Raw genomic sequence first — 19,330 nt, 5'->3', positions numbered from 1 at the left:
CATTAAAGCAACGAAAAACCACAGTTAAGCAAATATTACCATGTGGAAGTCAGTTTAAACTCAGAAGAGTGTTTACCAGTATACCTGTCTTTCACTCACACTAACAGAACATATACTGCCGAACTGAACCGTTTGGGGCGGTCTGCCGATTTTTATATGACTCAAAGAGCCAATCAGGAATAAGCAAGGAAATATCTTCACGCTGTAAAGCAAAATGCATTTTTGTGATTGGTTCAGAGATAATTAAAAAAGCCGTTGCTTGCATTGTGCTTGGGGGGGCAAAGACACAATTTGGGGGGGCAATGCCCCCCTCTGCCCCCCCCTAGCGCCGGCCCTGCAGCAGAGGATGCTGGGAGATGAGTGAGAGAGACTAAAAAGTACGAATAGTTCATTTAATTGCATAAGTTCATGTACAGTTATTTGGTTTGGTTCAGTTATCGAGTTGTGGGGAACATTTGGGGATGTATATGTGTTTGTTCTGGGGGAAGGCTGGAAGCACCCTCACTGTGAAGTGGGTGCAGCTGAGTGGGGTAACTGCTATTGAGGGCAGTCCGAGCAGGCAATAAATGAATGAAGCTTTAATAAACAGCATTCTCCTGTTATAATGAGCTTCTCGGGTGAGACTCCTTTCCTGGCCAACACTACAATATGATGAATTTTATTGTATATCGTATCCTAACTCACACATCTCCCATTCTGTCACCAGGTTGACAGTTGAATCATTTGCCTGACGGAGCATTTCTGTGTGTGATAGTTGAACGATCAGGTCCGACAGGGACAACTGGGTATATTGGAGTAAGAGCTCCATCTACTGGTGATGTGCTGCAGAGTCTCTGAGCCTGCAGACTTTAGGACGGACACATGCACATGTTCCATGGTCATCAAAAGAGATTGTTTAGAAAGAAATAACTATTCCTGCTCATCTTTGTAGGACTGAGATAGATTCATAGATATATGGGGAAAGGTTCTTGAATACGATAATAAACAGACTGTGGAAACCCTCATGTATATAGTTACATATGAAAGGACCTGAAAGACATGCATATGTAATTTGTACATACGTACATGTCGGGCAACATGGTGGCTTGGTGGTTAGCACGTTTGCTTCTCAGCACTGGGGTCTTGAGTTCAGGTCCCTATCTGAGTGGAGTTTTCATGTTCTCCCTGTGTCTGCGTGGGTTTCCTCCCACAGTCCAAAGAAATGAAGGTTAGATAAATTGGCAGTCCCTGACAAATTCTTCCTGAGTGTGTATCTGTGTCTCTCTGTTCAATAAAAAGCAGTTGTCTGAGTGTCTATGCATGCATGAATGTGTGTGTGCTTCTATGCCCAGTGGAGGATGGTGCTCTGTCACTAGGGCCTGATTTGTGTGTGACTTGTGTATTTGTCTGTATTTTGTGTAATTTGTGTGTTAACGGGCCGCCCAATGGAGGATGGGTTCCCTTTTGAGTCTTGGTCCTCCCGAGGTTTCTTCCTATTCCCCACCATCATAGGGAGTTTTTCCTCGCCACTGTCGCCTTTGGCTTGCTCACTAGGGTTTTGGACCCATAGTATTGTTAACCTTTTAAATCCTGTAAAGCGCTTTGTGACAACATGGTTGTGAAAAGCGCTATACAAATAAACTTTGATTTGATTTGTCCTCTCTCCCCTTCCTGCACCCCATTCAGTCCCCCAGGGGGCTGTGGATCCCGGTAGAGGGTACGCTGTGCGCAATTGGCTGCCGCTTCTCGCCGGTGTGTGTGTGATTGGTTGTCTGTGACTTGTACCTGTGTTAAATTGTAAAGCGCCTTGGGTATTCAGAAAGGCGCTATATAAACATTCATTCATTCATACTTATTGTACTGTGAACAAGGAGAACCTTTGACTGCACTGCTTGTTGCTGCATGTCTGCAGGAACAGTCACTGTTTGTAACAGTTTATTTGAAGCTCAGAAACATTACAATTATTCAGACATACATACTAATATTACTGTTTCCCCTTCTCACTATCATATCCTTCTAGCTCAGCAGTAAAAACCACTACCACTTTATGTATATGCAGCATATAATACTTTAAAATATGGACTAAACTATAAAATGTGCTTGTCTCTCCCACTCAGACACAGAGAACTCTCTTCATTTACATAGAGCTAAAAGTATTCTGCAGGTGTATCCGGAGTGAGAGAGGAGGTTAACATTGATTAATGGAGTGTGTAATCTGTAGGGGAAATCTCCACGAGCGCTCCTCTCTGTGGTCCTGCACTGCCCCCTATTGGTGATCAATATTACCATTCATAGTGCAAATGCTGAAGTAGAAAAAAAGAATCTGAACATTTTGTACACTAGCATGATACATTTACAGTTTTTTTTTTAACAGTATACGTTGTTCAGTTGACAATATGCATGCATTTTTTTAGAGGGGAGATCACAATAAATACAAAGTTTTTAATCTAATGTAGAGGACAATAATGTAATGTAATCCTGTGGTGAATCATGTATTGTCTGTATTCCAGCACAATTAATCATTTCCAGAGACACTGCTTTGTTATGCACTTTATTAAAGTTCAATTTTGTTCTTAAACACAAACGCTACAATGATTAATAAGAAGATGAAGTTTCTCTTTATACTGTCAGCACTAATTATTCACTACAGATCAAACTACTGCTTTTGTTAGTTGTTGCCTTATTTCATAAAAGTATTGAAAAATGTACCAACTCTCATCTGGTTCACACAAGGCATTTAGACAGCTGAATTTTCCTTGATGCAAGTTGAGATCCAGCAGATATTTCACATGTTATGGTCTTGTCGTTTTTCCACTCTGAGCTCTGGATGGTCAAATAGCTGCTCAGTTTGAATTGGTTATTGGATTGCTGCTGTGCAGAACCAGTGAGGACTCCACTGGTGACTGGGTTCTCATCCACGAGCCAGCGCACATCAGAGAAGCCAGTGGCCATGTCACTGACCCCACACACTAGAGTGACCCTATCAGACTTCAGCTCTTCACTGGACGGAGGGAAGAGGGTCAGAACAGGAGGCGGCAGAGCACCGTCTGATCAGAGAGAAGTTTGGAGAAAAAATACTGTCAACAGAGGAAAGTTCACACTTTATCTGAATAACCCAGGCATCCATCTAGGATAGAAATGAATGAATGTATTCATGATAAATAAGTTTTACCTTTATTTACCTGTGTCTTAATAAGACAGAGAGCAAATTAATCAAGTTATAAAAAAACATAAGTAGATGGTTTTGTATTGACTGTTCAAAATTAACTCAAAATATAAGAATCTTTGAGGAATGTTCCAGAAATTACAGGTTAACACTCAACCTGTAATCACTACATCATGAAGACTGAAAAGTATTTCTAACGTTGCTGAAATGTCTGTTTCTGTGAATATTCAATCGCATTAACAGTTTTACTAAATCAATGTTTGCTGGAGCAGTTGAAGAGTTTATTACCTAAAGACAATACATCTGTCCATACCAGCTGTTTCTATGGCTACTGGAAAGCTCTTTAAATTAATAAACAAAAATGCCCTATTTTCCTAAACTTTACAATAACATTTCTGCACTCAAGAACAAAAGTTTAAACCACTGACTACTACAGAAACAAGAGAAAGGAGGAAGACTCACCAGTGATCTTCAGTGTTGTTCCTTGGCCGAATACCACAGTGCTACGTTTCACGTCCTCCCTCGTACAAGAACCTCCTCAGATTCAAGAGTGAACACAGTGATGGTGAAGTGCAGAGCCGGAGTGGCTAATCGGGAGATTCGGGAGGATTCCCGATGGGCCGGCTCATGTCAGTCTCTAGTTTGGGCCGATTGGGAGGGAAAAATAATTTTGGGCCGCATTTGGACATGAAACTCCCGGGCTGAAAAAGTGTCCCACTTCGGCCCTGGTGAAGTGTGTCTTTATCAGATTACCTTACGCTCCCACATCAGTCTGGATTTATTCCACAACTCTGTTTTACCCAAATATATAAGAACAATTTTATTTTAGAGAAATATGTATGTTGCAGTTACTGTGTGTCTCGCCAATGCAAATTGTTATGAGACAGCTGTATATATCACTGAGAAAAAAGGCATGATAAAATAATACCCAGAATTCCTCAAATTTGCTAAGTGGTGAAGAAATCTCAAACAGATATTATGAATTAGACTAAAAAGAAGCAATTCCAGTGTATCATGTCATTTTTTTGGTTGTAAATCATCAAAACTATTAATAGACAAGTCACTGCACATTTTCAGTGACAAAGTAATTAATGCTGCTGATTGTATTTTTTGTAGTTAGTAAAATTCCTGATCATATATTTAAAAAGTACAAATCTATATTCACTATTCAGACGTAGTTTTCAACAGCATTTCCTTTACATGATTAATGTGTGTGTGTTGGAGATGTTCTGGGATGGTGATGTAATGTGTGAATGGAGGTCATCATGAATTCCAGACCCATCACTCTGTTCAGTGGATCACACGTGTCATATTAGTGTGAAGTCCTGTAACACTGCATGTGACCTGCCATGGGACAATATGACATATCTAGTATGTATCTGATCACACTGACATTATTAAACCAGCAAGTGGTGGATGTATTATTATGTAAAATAAATGCGTTAAATGTGAGTCAAACCTTCTATCAATTCTATGTACCTGCCAATAAAATCCTGTAAATGTGAATTATTGCCTGAAATGCTTTGTTTGTCTTTATATGTGTCAGTTCCTCATGGTGTTTGAAAGCAGAAGTGTATGTGAGCAGTGAGGAGGTTTTTGTCATGGTGTGAATCACTGTGATACAAATTCAGAGCTGTCATATGTCTTACAGTAATAAAATGCAGAGTCTCCAACCTCCACATTATCAATGACCAAATTGTAGTCTGATTTAGAAGAGTGTGTTGATGTGAATTTGGGAGAGGAGAAACCTGACCCATAGTTAGGAGAGCTCCAGCTGTGATAATTGCTCAGCACATACTGTGGAACTCCTCCTGGTAGCTGCTTATACCAATATACAACGTTTGTCACTGTACCCAGATTACAGTCCATAGTGGCCTTCTGTCCTTTAGTCACCGTGAGAACAGGAGGCTTCTGTGTTACCACGGTTACACCACTGACACCTGCAGTAAACACAGCATCCACGTTCCATTAGCTCATCCTTACATTAGAAGTGTGTAAATGTTGAGGAGCTGCAGTGTGGTGAGATCTTACATGAGAGAGCAGTGAAGAGAGTGCAGAGTGCTGGCAGCATCTTGGCCGTGTGTGTTGAACTCTGTGCTGAGTGAAGAGACCAGAGGCTGGAGGAGCAGATGAAGGAGACACTGTGGGGCGGGGCTATAAGAGAGGTAGGAGGGGCAGAGGGAGGGGCCTCTCAACAACACACACCTTATGTGAGGTCCTGCGCTGGTGTTTTATTAATGATATATTAATGATTTTCTTGCATTATAACAACATATTGTATAGTGATTTGCCATATATTAATGACTCATCTTTTCATCTATTTTCAGTACACTACCATATTTACAGAAAAGCTTCTTCATTTACATACAGCTAAACGTACCAGTATTCTGCAGGTGTTTCCGGCATGAAAGAGGAGGTTCACACTGATTAGGGGAGCATAAAATCTCTTGGGGAAATCTCCACAAGTGCTCCTCTCAGTGTGGTTTTCCACTTCCACATAGTGGATAAGCATCATACATGTCGACCTCATGGAGCTGTTTGAGAGAACACCAAGAGTGTGCAAAGCTGTTGTCTAAGTATTGTAGAGTTACTTTGAAGAATATAAAATCTATGACTCAATATTTATCCAACAGCATTATCACATATGTCTTATTTTAATGGTCTCACACTACATGCTTTGTAAAATGTTGAAAATAAAAAAGCAGGTGTGTCCAAGCTTTTGACTGGTACTTTATATTTAATGGCATTTTACTGGTATTAACACTTGTAGCAAAAATATAAGTTGGTCATCAGTAATGAAGTTGCAGTTGTAACACTCATCATAAGGACTTTAGGACATTTATTCTGTGTTTATTTACAGTGTTATCTTTTTTTTCATTTTTGTCTTTTTTCATGTTGTGGTGAATCATGTATTGTCTGTATTCCAGCACAATTAATCATTTTCAGAAACTCTGCTTTGTTATGCACTTTATTAAAGTTTAATTTTGTTCTTAAACACAAATGCTAAAATCATTAAGAAGAAGATTAAGTTTCTCTTTATACTGTCAATCATTCACTACAGATAAAATTACTGCTTCTCGTAGTTTTTGTCTCATTTCATAAAACTTGAAAAAATTTAACAATTCTCATCTTGTTCACACAAGGCATTTAGACATCTGAATTTTCCTTGATGCAAGCTGAGATCCAGCAGATACTTCACATGTTATTGTTTTGTAATTTTTCCACTTTGAGCTCTGGATGGTCAAATAGCAGGACCATATCAACCGCAAAAAGGAGACGCGGAATCCTGAGGCCACCAAACCGAAACCCCCTCCGCCACTTGGCTACGTCTCAGAAATTCTGTCCATAAAAGTTATGAACAGAATCGGTGACAAAGGGCAGCCCTGGTGGAGTGCAGCTCCCACCGGGAACCAGTCTGACTTACTGCCGGCCATGCGAACCAAGCTCCTACTCCTACAAGCTACTACTGGTTGTACAGAGACTGGATAGCCCATAGCATTGGGCCCCGTACCCTATACTCCACCACCTAATGACATCTCCAGTCGATGCAGCAGGAGGCAGTCCAGTGTCCAGAGTCCAGTGGTGTGGTGACTTGTATGAAGCAGGCTCACATGAGATGAGAGGTGAAGGCTCATCAATGTGCAGCACTGGACTGCAAGTGCTGGGTGAGTGAATGAAGACTGATGCATGAGAGAGGCAGTCGAGCTTGGCTTCCTTCTCCACAGCCCTCGCCCACGCTCACTAAGGATTCAACCCTGGCCGAGCTCATGCAAATCGGAGAGATGGCAGCCCCCAAGGAGCAATGGCAGAGCTTGTGTGAGAAACTCCTTGATGGGTCATCTGCTGACGATTAAGAGCTTCTCTGTTGGGGTCTTTGCGTTAGTGAACTCGGGAGCATCGGGAAACCTGATGGAGCAGAGCAAGGCAGAGAGACTGGGCATGCCCCTGAAGGCCTTGGACACCCCAAGGTGTGTCCAAGCACTGGACGGCAGACCTGTGGGTGGTGGCATTATTCAATACCGCACTGCTTACTTTCATCTCACAGTTCAGGGTCACGTTGAGCACATATCCTTCTACATCTTCACACACCTCGGTCACCCCGACACTTGGGCTCCACTGGCTTAAGCTGCACAACTCCATCATTAGGTGGACCACAGGACAGATTATTAGATGGTCTAAGCCCCTCACACGCATTCGAGGCAGACACAAATTCACTGTCCAATCCAACTCCATATAGAGTCCCAATGTAACCAACCCCAGGCCATCCCGAGCCAGTATGAAAATTTTTTTAACGTTTTTAGCTCCGCCAAGGCTACCCAGCTCCCGCCGCATCATCTGTGGGACTGCACCATTGTCCTGAAGAAGGGAACGACACCACCTAGGGGTCATGTTTATCCACTTCACCAGCAGAAAGAGTTTGCGTTCAGAGAGGGAGACAGATCCAGCTACAGAGGTGCAAAGTATGAATTTAGCAGGGAGGCGTTAAAGGCTAAATCCAAGTACAATGCTCGTTTGAAGCAGCGGTTCTATGCTAACGACTCTGCCACCGTATGGAGGGGGCTGAAAGAGATCACCAACTATAGGCCCAGAGCACCTCATTGTTCAGAAGATTTCAAACTGGCTAATGACCTTAACGACTTCTATTCACATTTTGAAGTCATGGATTCACACCCCCCATCCTCCACCCCCCACACCACAATACACTCCATCACTTTGGATTGCCCACCTGCCCCTGCCACCCTCTCAGTCCAGGAGATGGGTGTGAACAGGCTGTTTAAGAGGCTAAATCCACACAAGGCTTCGGGCCCTGACTCCGTGTCCTCTGCCACCTTGAGACACTGTGCTGATGAGCTGGCCCCAGTCTTCATGGGAATCTTCAACTCTTCCCTAGAGTCATGCCATGTCCCAGCCTGTTTCAAGTCCTCCATCATCGTCCCTGTCCCCAAGAAACCACACGCCACAGGAGTTAATGACTACAGGCCTGTGGCCCTCATGTCCGTAGTCATGAAGACCTTTGAACGCCTGGTTTTATCCCACCTCAAGTCCATCACCAACCCCCTTCTGGACCCCCTGCAGTTTGCCTACAGGGCCAACAGGTCCGTAGATGATGCCATAAACCTGGACCTCCACTTCATCCTGCTGTATATAGTATTGTTGTTGTACATTGCCCTCTGTATTTTTATTCATTTTATTAATTCTATTTATATTACTTGTTTTTTAGTTGCACCTTCATGCTGAAGCAAATTCCTAGTCTGTGAACCCTGTTCATTGACAATGGCAATAAAACTTTTTCTGATTCTGATTCTATGCCAAGAGGAGGAACGGGTTGAGCCAATATGTCAGGGGGGCTCTAGCTCAAGGCTACATCACTCCAACCACCTTGCCTGCCTCGTCCAGAGTTTTCTTTGTTAAAAAGAAGGACGGTGGCCTGAGGCCATGCGTAGATCACAGAGGACTCAATTCACTCTTACTGAGCTATTCCTACCCTCTGTCTCTAGTGCCGTTGGCACTGCAGCAGTTGTGGTCAGCGAATTTCTTCACTAAGCTTGATCTACGCAACGCCTTCAATCTCATCCGCATTAGACAGGGCAATGAGTGGAAAACGGCATTTAGCACGTCCACCAGGCATTATGAGTACAGGGTTTTGGCTTCTGCTTCGTTGTTTTTCCAGGGGTTCATCAACGAGGTCCTGAGGGAATACCTGAAGAGATGCATTGTCACTTATATCCAGGACATTTTGATCTATTCACAAACCTTAGACCAACTTGTTCGTGATGTACATGCAGTCTTGGACACACTCCTGCTCAATCATTTTGTCACATTACGGTCCCCGACCCCTCCCTTTTGGGCGTGTGTTTACGTTGTCTGCATCTACTCGTCTGCGTCTGTGGATCTCCATGGTGTGCGGTTACGTCTTGTGTTAATCCGTCTCACCTGTGGCTCGTCTCGTCATCACTTGGGGTTTATGTGGTTTGTCTATTTAATGTGCGTTTGCGCAGTGTCCTGTGCTCATCGTTGTTTGAGTTGTACACGTTCAATGTTATCGTGTTTTATGTGCGCCGTCTGCGCTTTATTTGTAAAATTAAAAGTGCCGTTTGTTGCAGACGTTGGACTCGTGCCTCGTCCTTCACCCAGCCGCCAGCGTTACACATTTATATTGCCAGCTCGAGAAGTGTGACTTCCACCTCAGAGAGGTGAACTTCCTAGGTTACACCATTAGGCCAGGCCCCATACACATGCAACCTAGCAAGGTGCAGGCTGTGGTAGGGTGGACCCAACCTAACACACAGCGCGAGTTCCAGAGCTTTCAGGGCTTTGTGAATTTCTAGAGGCAGTCCATTCGTTCATTTAGCCTAATAGCTAAGCCACTTACTGACCTACTATGTGGGGGCTCTACTAAACTGGTTTAGAAGGAGAAGGCTGTAGCAACCAGATCTGAGTAAACCTTTCATAGTAGAGGTAGACACTTCCAACATGGGAGTAGGTGCGGTACTCTCGTAGCGTTTCAAGAAGCACAGCATTAGCCCTGCAACTGCGGGGTTGGAGACCGGGAACTGCTGTCTATGCGTCTTGCCTTTGAGGAGTGGAGACACTGGTTGGAGGGAACGCAGTATCCCTTCACACATCACGGATCACAAAAACCTGGAGTACTTGAAGAACACTAAATGGCTGAATGCGCGCCAGGCACGGTGGTCACTCTTTTTTTCTTGCTTTCATTTTCAGGTGACTTACACCCTCACCGACGCTCTCTCTCGCTCATTCCCCGGCAGTGCTGAGTCGATGACTGAGGAGCCAGTACTATCGCCAGAGTGTTTAGTGAGCACTGTGGACTGGGAGACTGATCCATAGACTGATCCATCGCCGTTGCTAATCCCCATCAGCGTTGTCCACTTCACTGTAAGTACGTGCCTCCCGAACAGCGCACAGCTTTGATCAGTTGGACCCACTCATCCCTAGGAACAGGGCACCCAGGCTTAACCCTCACATCACATCTGCTGGTGGTTCGCTATTGGTGGTCGGGCATGCGCTGCAATATTCTAGCTCGTGCCATCCTGCACAGAGACCACATACACCAGCAGCCGGTAAGCTACTCCCCAATATCTGTTCCCAAACAACCTTAGACACACATCGGGCTGGACTTTATAACCGACTTGCTTCCCTCAGAAGGTAACTAGACTAGATCCTCGTAGTTGTGGACCGCTTCTCCAAGATGGTGCAGTTCCTTCCTCTTGCCGACCTTCCCATGGTATGGGAGACTGTTTAGACATGTGTTCCGGCAGTTCGGTCTACCCGAGGACATAGTGTCTGATCGGGGCCCGCAGTTCACTTCACGGGTATGGAGGGAGTTCATGTCGAAATTAAACATTACAGTGAGTCTGACCTCAGGTTATCACCTGCAAGCTAACGGTCAGGTGGAGCGGGTCAACCAGGAGCTTGGAAGATCCCTCAGGGCTTACTGTTGTGAACACATGGATACCTGATGCCCACTCCTCACCTGGGCTGAGTACGCTCAGAACTCCCTGGTTCAGTCCAGCACTGGTAAAACCCCCTTCGAGAGCGTGCTGGGTTGTCAGCTTCCCCTGTATTCTTGAAACTCAGCCAAATCTAACCTGCCTGTGATAAAAAACTGGTGTAAGCGGAGCGAGACGGTCTGGGCAGACACCCAACAGCGGCTAGAGGCCGCTGTGAGACTCTTTAAACAGAAGGCGGATCGCAGGAGGAGTGAGGCACCTCCCTACAAGGTAGGAGACATTGTCTGGGTGTCGACTAGACTCTGCCCTAGAGGTAACCTGAGCGACTGTTTTGCTGGCCCCTATGTCATTGGTGAACGCATTAACCGGGTGACCTATAGAGCAGTCCCACCAGGATTTCGCGGGCCTTTTTTGTGATTGTTGCGGGCTAAAATGTTTGATGTTGCGTGTGTTTTTCAAAACAGAAGAAGTTGCAACACCGCCCTGAATTCACAGGGTTTGCTTGAATTTGCTTTGAAGTTGCAAATCGCAACATCGCGAAATTCTGGAGGGTCTGGTAGTATATAAGCAGGGGGACTGCCCCCTTGCTTTCAGAGTTCTTGTTCTAGACGAGACTCTTATGTTTGTGTCTGTCTTTTGTCCTTTTTAATGTTTTTGTATCTTTTAATAAATTAATCATTTTAACCACGTCCAAGTCCTCATCCATTTTCAGAAAATTTCCACGACACTACATCATGTGTATTTTGTTGTGTGCTGATCTGCGGTAGTTTGGCTGGCTAATGAGCAAGGTTGCTTATTATATTGCGCTACTGCGCTACTGCACAAAGAGGTTAATGAATGAGCCATAAGACATCCTGAAGTTATTTGATTTTAAGAATATTACGATATTATATTGCTAGTACTGTATTTTGAACACCAAACATTGAACAACACTTCCCTCTTGTGGTAACTCTTGTGAACTGGAGCCACGTCAGCGAATGTGTGTGTGTTGATGCGTCTCAGGATGCATGACTGCATCGTTTCAGCGTGTTGTTTATATGGCCTTTGTTTGTTTGTTGAGAGTCCAGAAGGAACCACAGCTAGGAGCTGAATAAGACTGGTTAAAACCAGTGTTGCGAATAACGCCGTTAAAAATAACGGCGTTAGGTAACGGCGTCATTTTGTCAGTAACGGGATAATATAATTATTTACTTTTTCTGTCATTACAACGCCGTTGACGTTACTGGTCATTAAAAGTGGTGCGTTACTATATATTGATATACTAACAGTAATCCGAGCGGACCGCTGCCCAGACTAGAGAGGAGTAACAGATCTCGATAGGTCACAGTTCTCTGTGTAACACCTGTTTAACTTAACAAGTCAGTAAGCGATTGGCTAAGGCAGCGTTATGGTAGCCAATCAGAGCCAGTGTTTTTACACGCGTGCCGAAGCATACCCAGTAATACACCAAATGGAGAAGAAGCAGAAATGGCAAGTCAGGAGCAAGCCGAAGAAAAATTAGCATTTTCAAGGTGGCGATATAAACATTATTTAAGAAAATACTTGAAGTTCCTGAATGTCTACCAGACTGGGTATTTTATTTATTTAATTAAGAATAGAGGTTTTATTGTTAAGTTTATTTCTGTTCAGTTGTCTCAGGTTGAGAGAATTTCATAGATGTAAATGCACTTTATATAGTGTTTTTTATACAGAGATTTGGGATTTTAAAGGATTTTATCCTGCACTGGTCTGTTGATGTGCAATAAATATTGGGGGTAGTCATGACCTGGCGGTTAGGAAACTGGTCTTGTGACCGGAGGGTCGTGGGTTAGATTCCCAGACAGGCCATGACTGAGGTGCCCTTGAGCAAGGCACCTAACCCCAACTGCTCCAACTGATTGGGGTGTAAAAATCACAATTGACAAAATATGGCACATTTAATTTATCAAAAGTTAAACACCTTTCTGATCTACTCATTTTAACTGACTGAAAACTGCTTTTTCAAAAAAAATCCTTATTCATTGGCATATAACTTTTTTTTTTTAACTGTAACGCAAATAGTTACTTTCCCTGGTAACGAGTTTCTTTTATTATAGAGTAATTCAGTTACTAACTCAGTTACTTTTTTGAACAAGTAGTGAGTAACTATAACTAATTACTTTTTTAAAGTAACGTTCCCAACACTGGTTAAAACTGCTCTGGCTGTGTTTGAGGACATTAACGCTTTTTGTACCTCTGTGTGTGGGTGTAACGTACATTGATTTTGGAAATATGCTTTAAGAGCTGACTGATAAAATGAGAGCCTCTGAGTTAAAAGCTGACAGATTAGATATTTATTATACTATATGGTATACAATAAAATACATCGTATCCTATAAATCCTTCTCACACATCTCCCATTCTGTCACCAGGTTGACAGTTGAATCATTTGCCTGACGGAGCATTTCTGTGTGTGATAGTTGAACGATCAGGTCCGACAGGGACAGCTGGGTATATTGGAGTAAGCGCTCCATCTACTGGTGATGCGCTGCAGAGTCTCTGAGCCTGCAGACTTTAGGACGGACACATGCACATGTTCCATGGTCATCAAAAGAGGTTGTTTAGAAAGAAATAACTATTCCTGCTCATCTTTGTAGGACTGAGATAGATTCATAGATATATGGGGAAAGGTTCTTGAATATGATAATAAACAGACTGTGGAAACCCTCATGTATATAGTTACATATGAAAGGACCTGACAGACATGCATATGTAATTTGTATACGTACATGTACTTATTCCACTGTGAACAAGGTTGTTGCTGCATGTCTGCAGGAACAGTCACTGTTTGCAACAGTTTATTTGAAACTCAGAAACATTACAATTATTCAGACATACACACTACTATTACTGTTCCCCCTTCTCACAATCATATCCTTCTAGCTCGGCAGTAAAACCACTAAACCTTTATGTAGCTATATACAGTATATAGTACTAATATATATATATTAGGCTATAGACTAACTATAAAATGTGCTTGTCTCTCCCACTCAGAAACAGAGAACTCTCTTCATTTACATAGAGAGAGGAGGTTAACATTGATTAATGGAGTGTGTAATCTGTAGGGGAAATCTCCACGAGCGCTCCTCTCTGTGGTCCTGCACTGCCCCCTATTGGTGATCAATATTACCATTCATAGTGCAAATGCTGAATTAGAAAAAAAGAATCTGAACATTTTGTACACTAGCATGATACATTTACAGTTGTTCAGATTATAATGTGCATTATTTTTTTTAGATTTTAATCCAATATAGAGGACATTAATGTAATATAATCCTGTGGCGAATCATGTACTCTCTGTATTTCAGCACAATGAAACATTTTCAAAGACTGCTTTATTATGCACTTTATTAAAGTTCAATTTTGTTCTTAAACACAAATGCTAAAATGATTAAGAAGAAGATTAAGTTTCTCTTTATACTGTCAACACTAATCATTCACTACAGATCGAACTACTGCTTCTGTTAGTTTTTGTCGCATTTCATAAAAGTATTGAAAAATGTAACAACTCTCATCTGGTTCACACAAGGCATTTAGACATCTGAATTTTCCTTGATGCAAGTTGAGATCCAGCAGATACTTCACATGTTATGGTCTTGTCGTTTTTCCACTCTGAGCTCTGGATGGTCAAATAGCTGCTCAGTTTGAATTTGTTATTGGGTTGCTGCTGTGCAGAACCAGTGAGGACTCCACTGGTGACTGGGTTCTCATCCACGAGCCAGCGCACATCAGAGAAGCCAGTGGCCATGTCACTGACCCCACACACTAGAGTGACCCTATCAGACTTCAGCTCTTCACTGGACGGAGGGAAGAGGGTCAGAACAGGAGGTGGCAGAGCAGTGTCTGATCAGAGAGAAGTTTGGAGAAAAAATACTGTCAACGGAGGAAAGTTCACACTTTATCTGAATAACCCAGGCAACCATCTAGGATAGAAATGAATGAATGTATTCATGATAAATAAGCTTTTGCCTTTATTTACCTGTGTCTTAATAAGACAGAGATCATATGAATCCAGTTATATAAAACCATAAGTAGATGAATTTGTATTAACTGTTCAAAATTAACTCACAGTATAACAATCTTTGAGGAATGTTCCAGAAATTTCAGGTTAACACCCAACCTATAATCACTACTACCTATAATCATCATGAAGACTGAAATATAATTCAAACGTTGCTGAAATGTCTGTTTCTGTGAAAATTCAGTCACATTAGCAGTTTTACTAAATCAGTGTTTGCTGGAGTAGGTGAAGAGTTTATCTAAAGTCAATACATCTGTTCATTCCAGCTGTGTCTATGGCTACTGTAAAGCTCTTTAAATTAATAAACAAAAATGTGCCATTATCCCAAAATGTTCAATAACATTTATGCACTCCAGAACAACAGCTTAAATCACTGAATATTACAGAAACAAGAGAAAGGAGGAAAACTCACCAGTGATCTTCAGTGTTGTTCCTTGGCCGAATACCACAGTGCTACGTTTCACGTCCTCCCTCGTACAAGAACCTCCTCAGTTTCAGGAGTGAACACAGTGATGGTGAAGTGTGTCTTTAACACATTCCCTTACGCTCCCACATCAGTCTGGATTTATTCCACAACTCTGATTGGTCGAGGTTATTCACGAGTCCTGCTCAAGAGAATCAGTTCTGTACACAACACGGGTGTCTGGTGAAGAGCAGACATGATCATTGAGGAGGTTTATGTCATGGTGTGAATCACTGTGGATACAGCTTGACTGACAGAGGGGTCCCATGTCCCACAGTAATACATGGCAGAATCTCCTGCTTCCACATCACTGATTATTAACTGGTAGTTTATGTCTGAAGACGCCTTAGATGTGAAACGTTGAGCTGGAAAATCTCCATATAGATCAGGAGAGCTGTGTGAATGATAGAACCTCAGTATAAACTGAGGAGCTGCTTGTGGGATCTGTTTATACCAGGAGACATACTGATAGTCATCCTTTGCAACATTGCAGTTCAGGGTGACAGTTTGTCCTTTGTCTGTTAGTACTGAAGGGGTTTGTGTGACTACTTTCTGCGAACTGACCCCTGAAACAAAAACACAACAAATAAGAATACCATAATTTTCAACAGAATCAGAAGCAAATATATCTGTTGAAAGTGAGCGAGGGAGAGATATCTTACATGAGAGTGCAGGCAGGAGAACACAAAGGCTTGGCAGCATGTTGTCATGGAGATCACAAGGGTGATAGTTGAGGATGAGAGAGAGCAAGAAGCTTTCATAAGTCTGGGGGAGGGGCTGTAAGACATGCCACGCCCTCAGCCACACCCCCAACTACTCAACTTCAGATCCACCCCACTCCACACACAGTCTCTTTTCTTGTCTCAGTCCTTAAGAAGACTTTTAACTCTTCACAGAGTAGATATGATAAATAAATTTAATTTAGCAAGGTTTTAAAAAAGAAATAATTAGGATTAGATTTGCGTCTGCCTCGGAAGGTGTGTTAATTTGGATGAATGTGTGTCTTTGTCCTTGTCTCTTTTTGTATAGGTGGGTGAATGTGTACGTGTTGTGGGGGGTATATATGGGTGTGTGTGTGTATATATATTGAGGTGAATGTGTACTTACATTTGTGGGTGTAAATATGTCCGTAAGAGTGTATATGAGTGTGGGTGAATGTGTCTGGGAGTGTATGTTTGTGTGGATGTACAGGTGCGTGTAGGTGTATATATGTGTGAGGGTCTATATATGAGGGTGAGTGTGGGTGTGTGTGTGTGTGTGTGTGTGTATGTATGTGTTTATGGTTGTGTGTAGGTGTATATATAATGAGGGTGTATATAAGGGGCTGTGCATATGTATGTAGGGGTGTATATATGGGGGTGAATGTATATATGAGGACAGTTGGTTCTGAGTCGGGGGCCTGTTGTGCCCGGTCCTCTCCCGGCTGCTCCCCTGTGGTTACTTCTCCCCTCCAGAGGGGGGGCGCCTTGGGGTTTTGGAAAACTAACCCTAACCCTAGCTAGGGGCTCCTCGGTGGGAGTCTTTCCCTGCCTGGCTCTGGCCTCTGGGGGAATGTTGTCGCAACTTTCTACCCTTGCTAGTAAGTACATTCAGTACATTTATCCTATGTTGCACTTACATAAACACTCACATATACACATACATTACAGTCATTTGTGCTGTATGTCTTAGGTTAACTTTCTGCTCTTCTTTTAGGAGCAGTTGGTGAACCATTGCAGTGGTCATTTGAGCTGGGTTTTTTTACTTTTTTATTTTTATTTTTTCCCTACCCTTCTGTATTTTCCCTTTTTACTTTCTCTCCCCCTCTTTTCTCCCCTCTTTTCTGTCTTCTTATGGTCCACCTAACTCCAATTATTGTTATCACTATTGCACTGTATTATACAGAATTGTTATCATTTGATCTGTACATAAACACAAAGTTGTCCTCCAAAGATGGGGGGGTGGAGGTGGGCCACAAAAAAAAGCAATGATGTGTTCAGTATCATCACTAAAAGTAATGATGTGTTCAGTATTATCACTAAAAGCAATGATGTGTTCAGTATCATCATTAAAAGTAATGATGTGTTCAGTATCATCACTAAAAGTAATGATGTGTTCAGTATCATCACTAAAAGCAATGTGTTCAGTATCATCAATAAAAGCAATGATGTGTTCAGTATCATCACTAAAAGTAATGATGTGTTCAGTATCTCACAGATCAAGAATGTTTGACACAAATTTTGTTCTTTAGCAGGTCTCAAAATGAAATGAAATTCATAGTCAAACAGTGGTGAACATTATATTTCTGAATTTACAATATATTGGAGTTTCTAAAACGTGTTTTGAGTTGTTTGGGATTATGACCCGTGGAGGTCTGTAGGAGGTCACTTTGATGCAATATGTAACTGTATAAACAAGACATAGCCTAATATAACCTCTAAATATTCTACTGAATGGTGAATCATGAGTGTTCATGAGATTATTGTGTATTTATTTCATTTATTGCATTTATTTCATATTTCAGTATTGTGTTTTGCAAAGGTAGCTGTGTGATTAATCCAGAAGTTGAAATATAACACAAATCAATCATATTAGTGAAACAGAAACTTGTTTAAGTTGTGCTGTCTGTACACAATATGGACATATTCAGAGTTCTTTTAATAATATGCACAGTTTATGGATTTTACTGGTTAAAGTAAGAAACTAATTTCTAAACACTTTTTGACTTGGTGGGGTTGAAAAATAAACTCATCTGTGTCACGTTATGGTCCCCGACCCCTCCCTTTGGGCGTGTGTTTACATCGTCTGCGTCTGTGGATCTCCGTGGGTGCGGTTATGTCCTGTGATCATCCGTCTCACCTGTGGCTCATCTCGTCATCACATGGGGTTTATGTGGTTTGTCTATTTAATGTGCGTTCGCACTGTGTCCTGTGCTCATCGTTGTCTAGATGTACTGCGTTCATTGTAAACATGTGTTTTGTGTGTTCAAATTGAATTATGTTCAAAGCGATAAACAAATCTGACCCAGATCATTGGAATTCGTATGGAAAGAGAAATTATCAAAACAGGTCATTCCAATGTTTCATATGTCATGTTTTATTTTATAATAAGCAGATAGGACGTTTTATTCCACATTTTGAATGACAATGTAATTGATCATGCTGAGTGCATTTATTTCAGTAAGTAGAAGAATTCCTGATCAAAAATTAAAAATACAGTCAAAATCTATATTCATCTATTTAAAAAAAAAACAAAAAAAAAAAAACAAAATCTATATTCACTTAGAATGGATTAACAGACTAGTGTATTCAGACATAGTCTTCATCAGCACTTCCTTTACATGATTAACGTGTGTGTGTTGGAGGTGTTCTGGGATGGTGATGTAATGTGTGAATGGAGGTCATCATGAATTACAGACCCATCACTCTGTACAGTGGATCACACACGTGTCATATTAGTGTGAAGTCCTGTAACACTGCATGTGACCTGCAACATATGACTGATCTAGTATGTATCTGGTCACACTGATATTATTAAAGCAGCAAGTGGTGGATGTATTATGTAAAATAAATTAGTTAAATGTGAATCAAACCTTCTATCAATTTTATGTAACTGCCAATAAAATCCTGTAAATGTGAACTAGTTTTTGACTGAAGTGCTTTGTTTGTCTTTACGTGTGTCAGTTCCTCAAGATGTTTGAAAGCAGAAGTGTATGTGAGCAGTGAGGAGGTTTTTGTCATGGTGTGAATCACTGTGATACAAATTCATTAACAGAGCTGTCATATGTCTTACAGTAATAAGATGCAGAGTCTCCAACCTCCACATTATCAATGACCAAATTGTAGTCTGATTTAGAAGAGTGTGTTGATGTGAATTTGGGAGAGGAGAAACCTGACCCATAGTTAGGAGAGCTCCAGCTGTGATAATTGCTCAGCACATACTGTGGAACTCCTCCTGGTAGCTGCTTATACCAATGTGCTTCACTGTCTGTCACTGTACCCAGATTACAGTCCATAGTGGCCTTCTGTCCTTTAGTCACCGTGAGAACAGGAGGCTTCTGTGTTACCACGGTTACACCACTGACACCTGCAGTAAACACAGCATCCACATTCCATTAGCTCATCCTTACATTAGAAGTGTGTAAATGTTGAGGAGCTGCAGTGTGGTGAGATCTTACATGAGAGAGCAGTGAAGAGAGTGCAGAGTGCTGGCAGCATCTTGGCTGTGTGTGT

At 42.0% G+C, this 19,330-nt stretch overlaps 3 protein-coding genes and 1 long non-coding RNA gene across 6 annotated transcripts in view; 1 reads left to right on the top strand and 3 right to left on the bottom strand.

The window, feature by feature from the left end:
* The window catches only part of LOC143508965 (uncharacterized), a 7,670-nt gene extending 6,591 nt beyond the window's left edge, over positions 1-1,079 (bottom strand). The window contains exon 1 of the mRNA XM_076997543.1: positions 1,066-1,079. Coding sequence (XP_076853658.1) covers positions 1,066-1,079 — 14 coding nt within the window. The remainder of the gene's footprint in view (positions 1-1,065) is intronic.
* Positions 1-14,492, top strand: part of LOC143508359 (uncharacterized) — a 24,070-nt gene extending 9,578 nt beyond the window's left edge. The window contains exon 3 of the long non-coding RNA XR_013129333.1: positions 9,869-14,492. This is a non-coding gene — a long non-coding RNA (uncharacterized LOC143508359). The remainder of the gene's footprint in view (positions 1-9,868) is intronic.
* LOC143508353 (immunoglobulin lambda-1 light chain-like) lies at positions 2,514-5,231 on the bottom strand. The gene is made up of 4 exons (XM_076996805.1): positions 5,177-5,231; positions 4,769-5,085; positions 3,608-3,662; positions 2,514-3,026 (listed from the first exon to the last, which is right to left on the bottom strand). Exons 1-4 carry the CDS (start codon positions 5,214-5,216, stop codon positions 2,704-2,706), a joined length of 735 nt encoding a protein of 244 aa, XP_076852920.1. The 5' UTR covers positions 5,217-5,231; the 3' UTR covers positions 2,514-2,703.
* Positions 13,949-19,330, bottom strand: LOC143508355 (immunoglobulin lambda-1 light chain-like). Of its 3 annotated transcripts, XM_076996807.1 has the most exons (4): positions 19,276-19,330; positions 18,863-19,184; positions 15,069-15,106; positions 13,949-14,478 (listed from the first exon to the last, which is right to left on the bottom strand). In XM_076996807.1, exons 1-4 carry the CDS (start codon positions 19,313-19,315, stop codon positions 14,156-14,158), a joined length of 723 nt encoding a protein of 240 aa, XP_076852922.1. In that variant the 5' UTR covers positions 19,316-19,330; the 3' UTR covers positions 13,949-14,155. The 3 variants fall into 3 exon arrangements, 1 of the variants encoding a protein (XP_076852922.1); XR_013129330.1 differs by lacking the exon at positions 19,276-19,330 and having other exon boundaries at positions 14,338-14,478; positions 15,069-15,234; positions 19,040-19,054; XR_013129329.1 differs by lacking the exon at positions 19,276-19,330 and having other exon boundaries at positions 14,338-14,478; positions 15,069-15,234; positions 18,995-19,009.

The sequence above is a fragment of the Brachyhypopomus gauderio genome, chromosome 2 (assembly GCF_052324685.1).
Source record: "Brachyhypopomus gauderio isolate BG-103 chromosome 2, BGAUD_0.2, whole genome shotgun sequence".
Classification (NCBI taxonomy): Eukaryota; Metazoa; Chordata; class Actinopteri; order Gymnotiformes; family Hypopomidae; genus Brachyhypopomus; species Brachyhypopomus gauderio.
The sequence above is the reverse complement of the archived record's forward strand: the minus strand, read 5'-3'. Positions and strand labels throughout refer to the sequence as shown.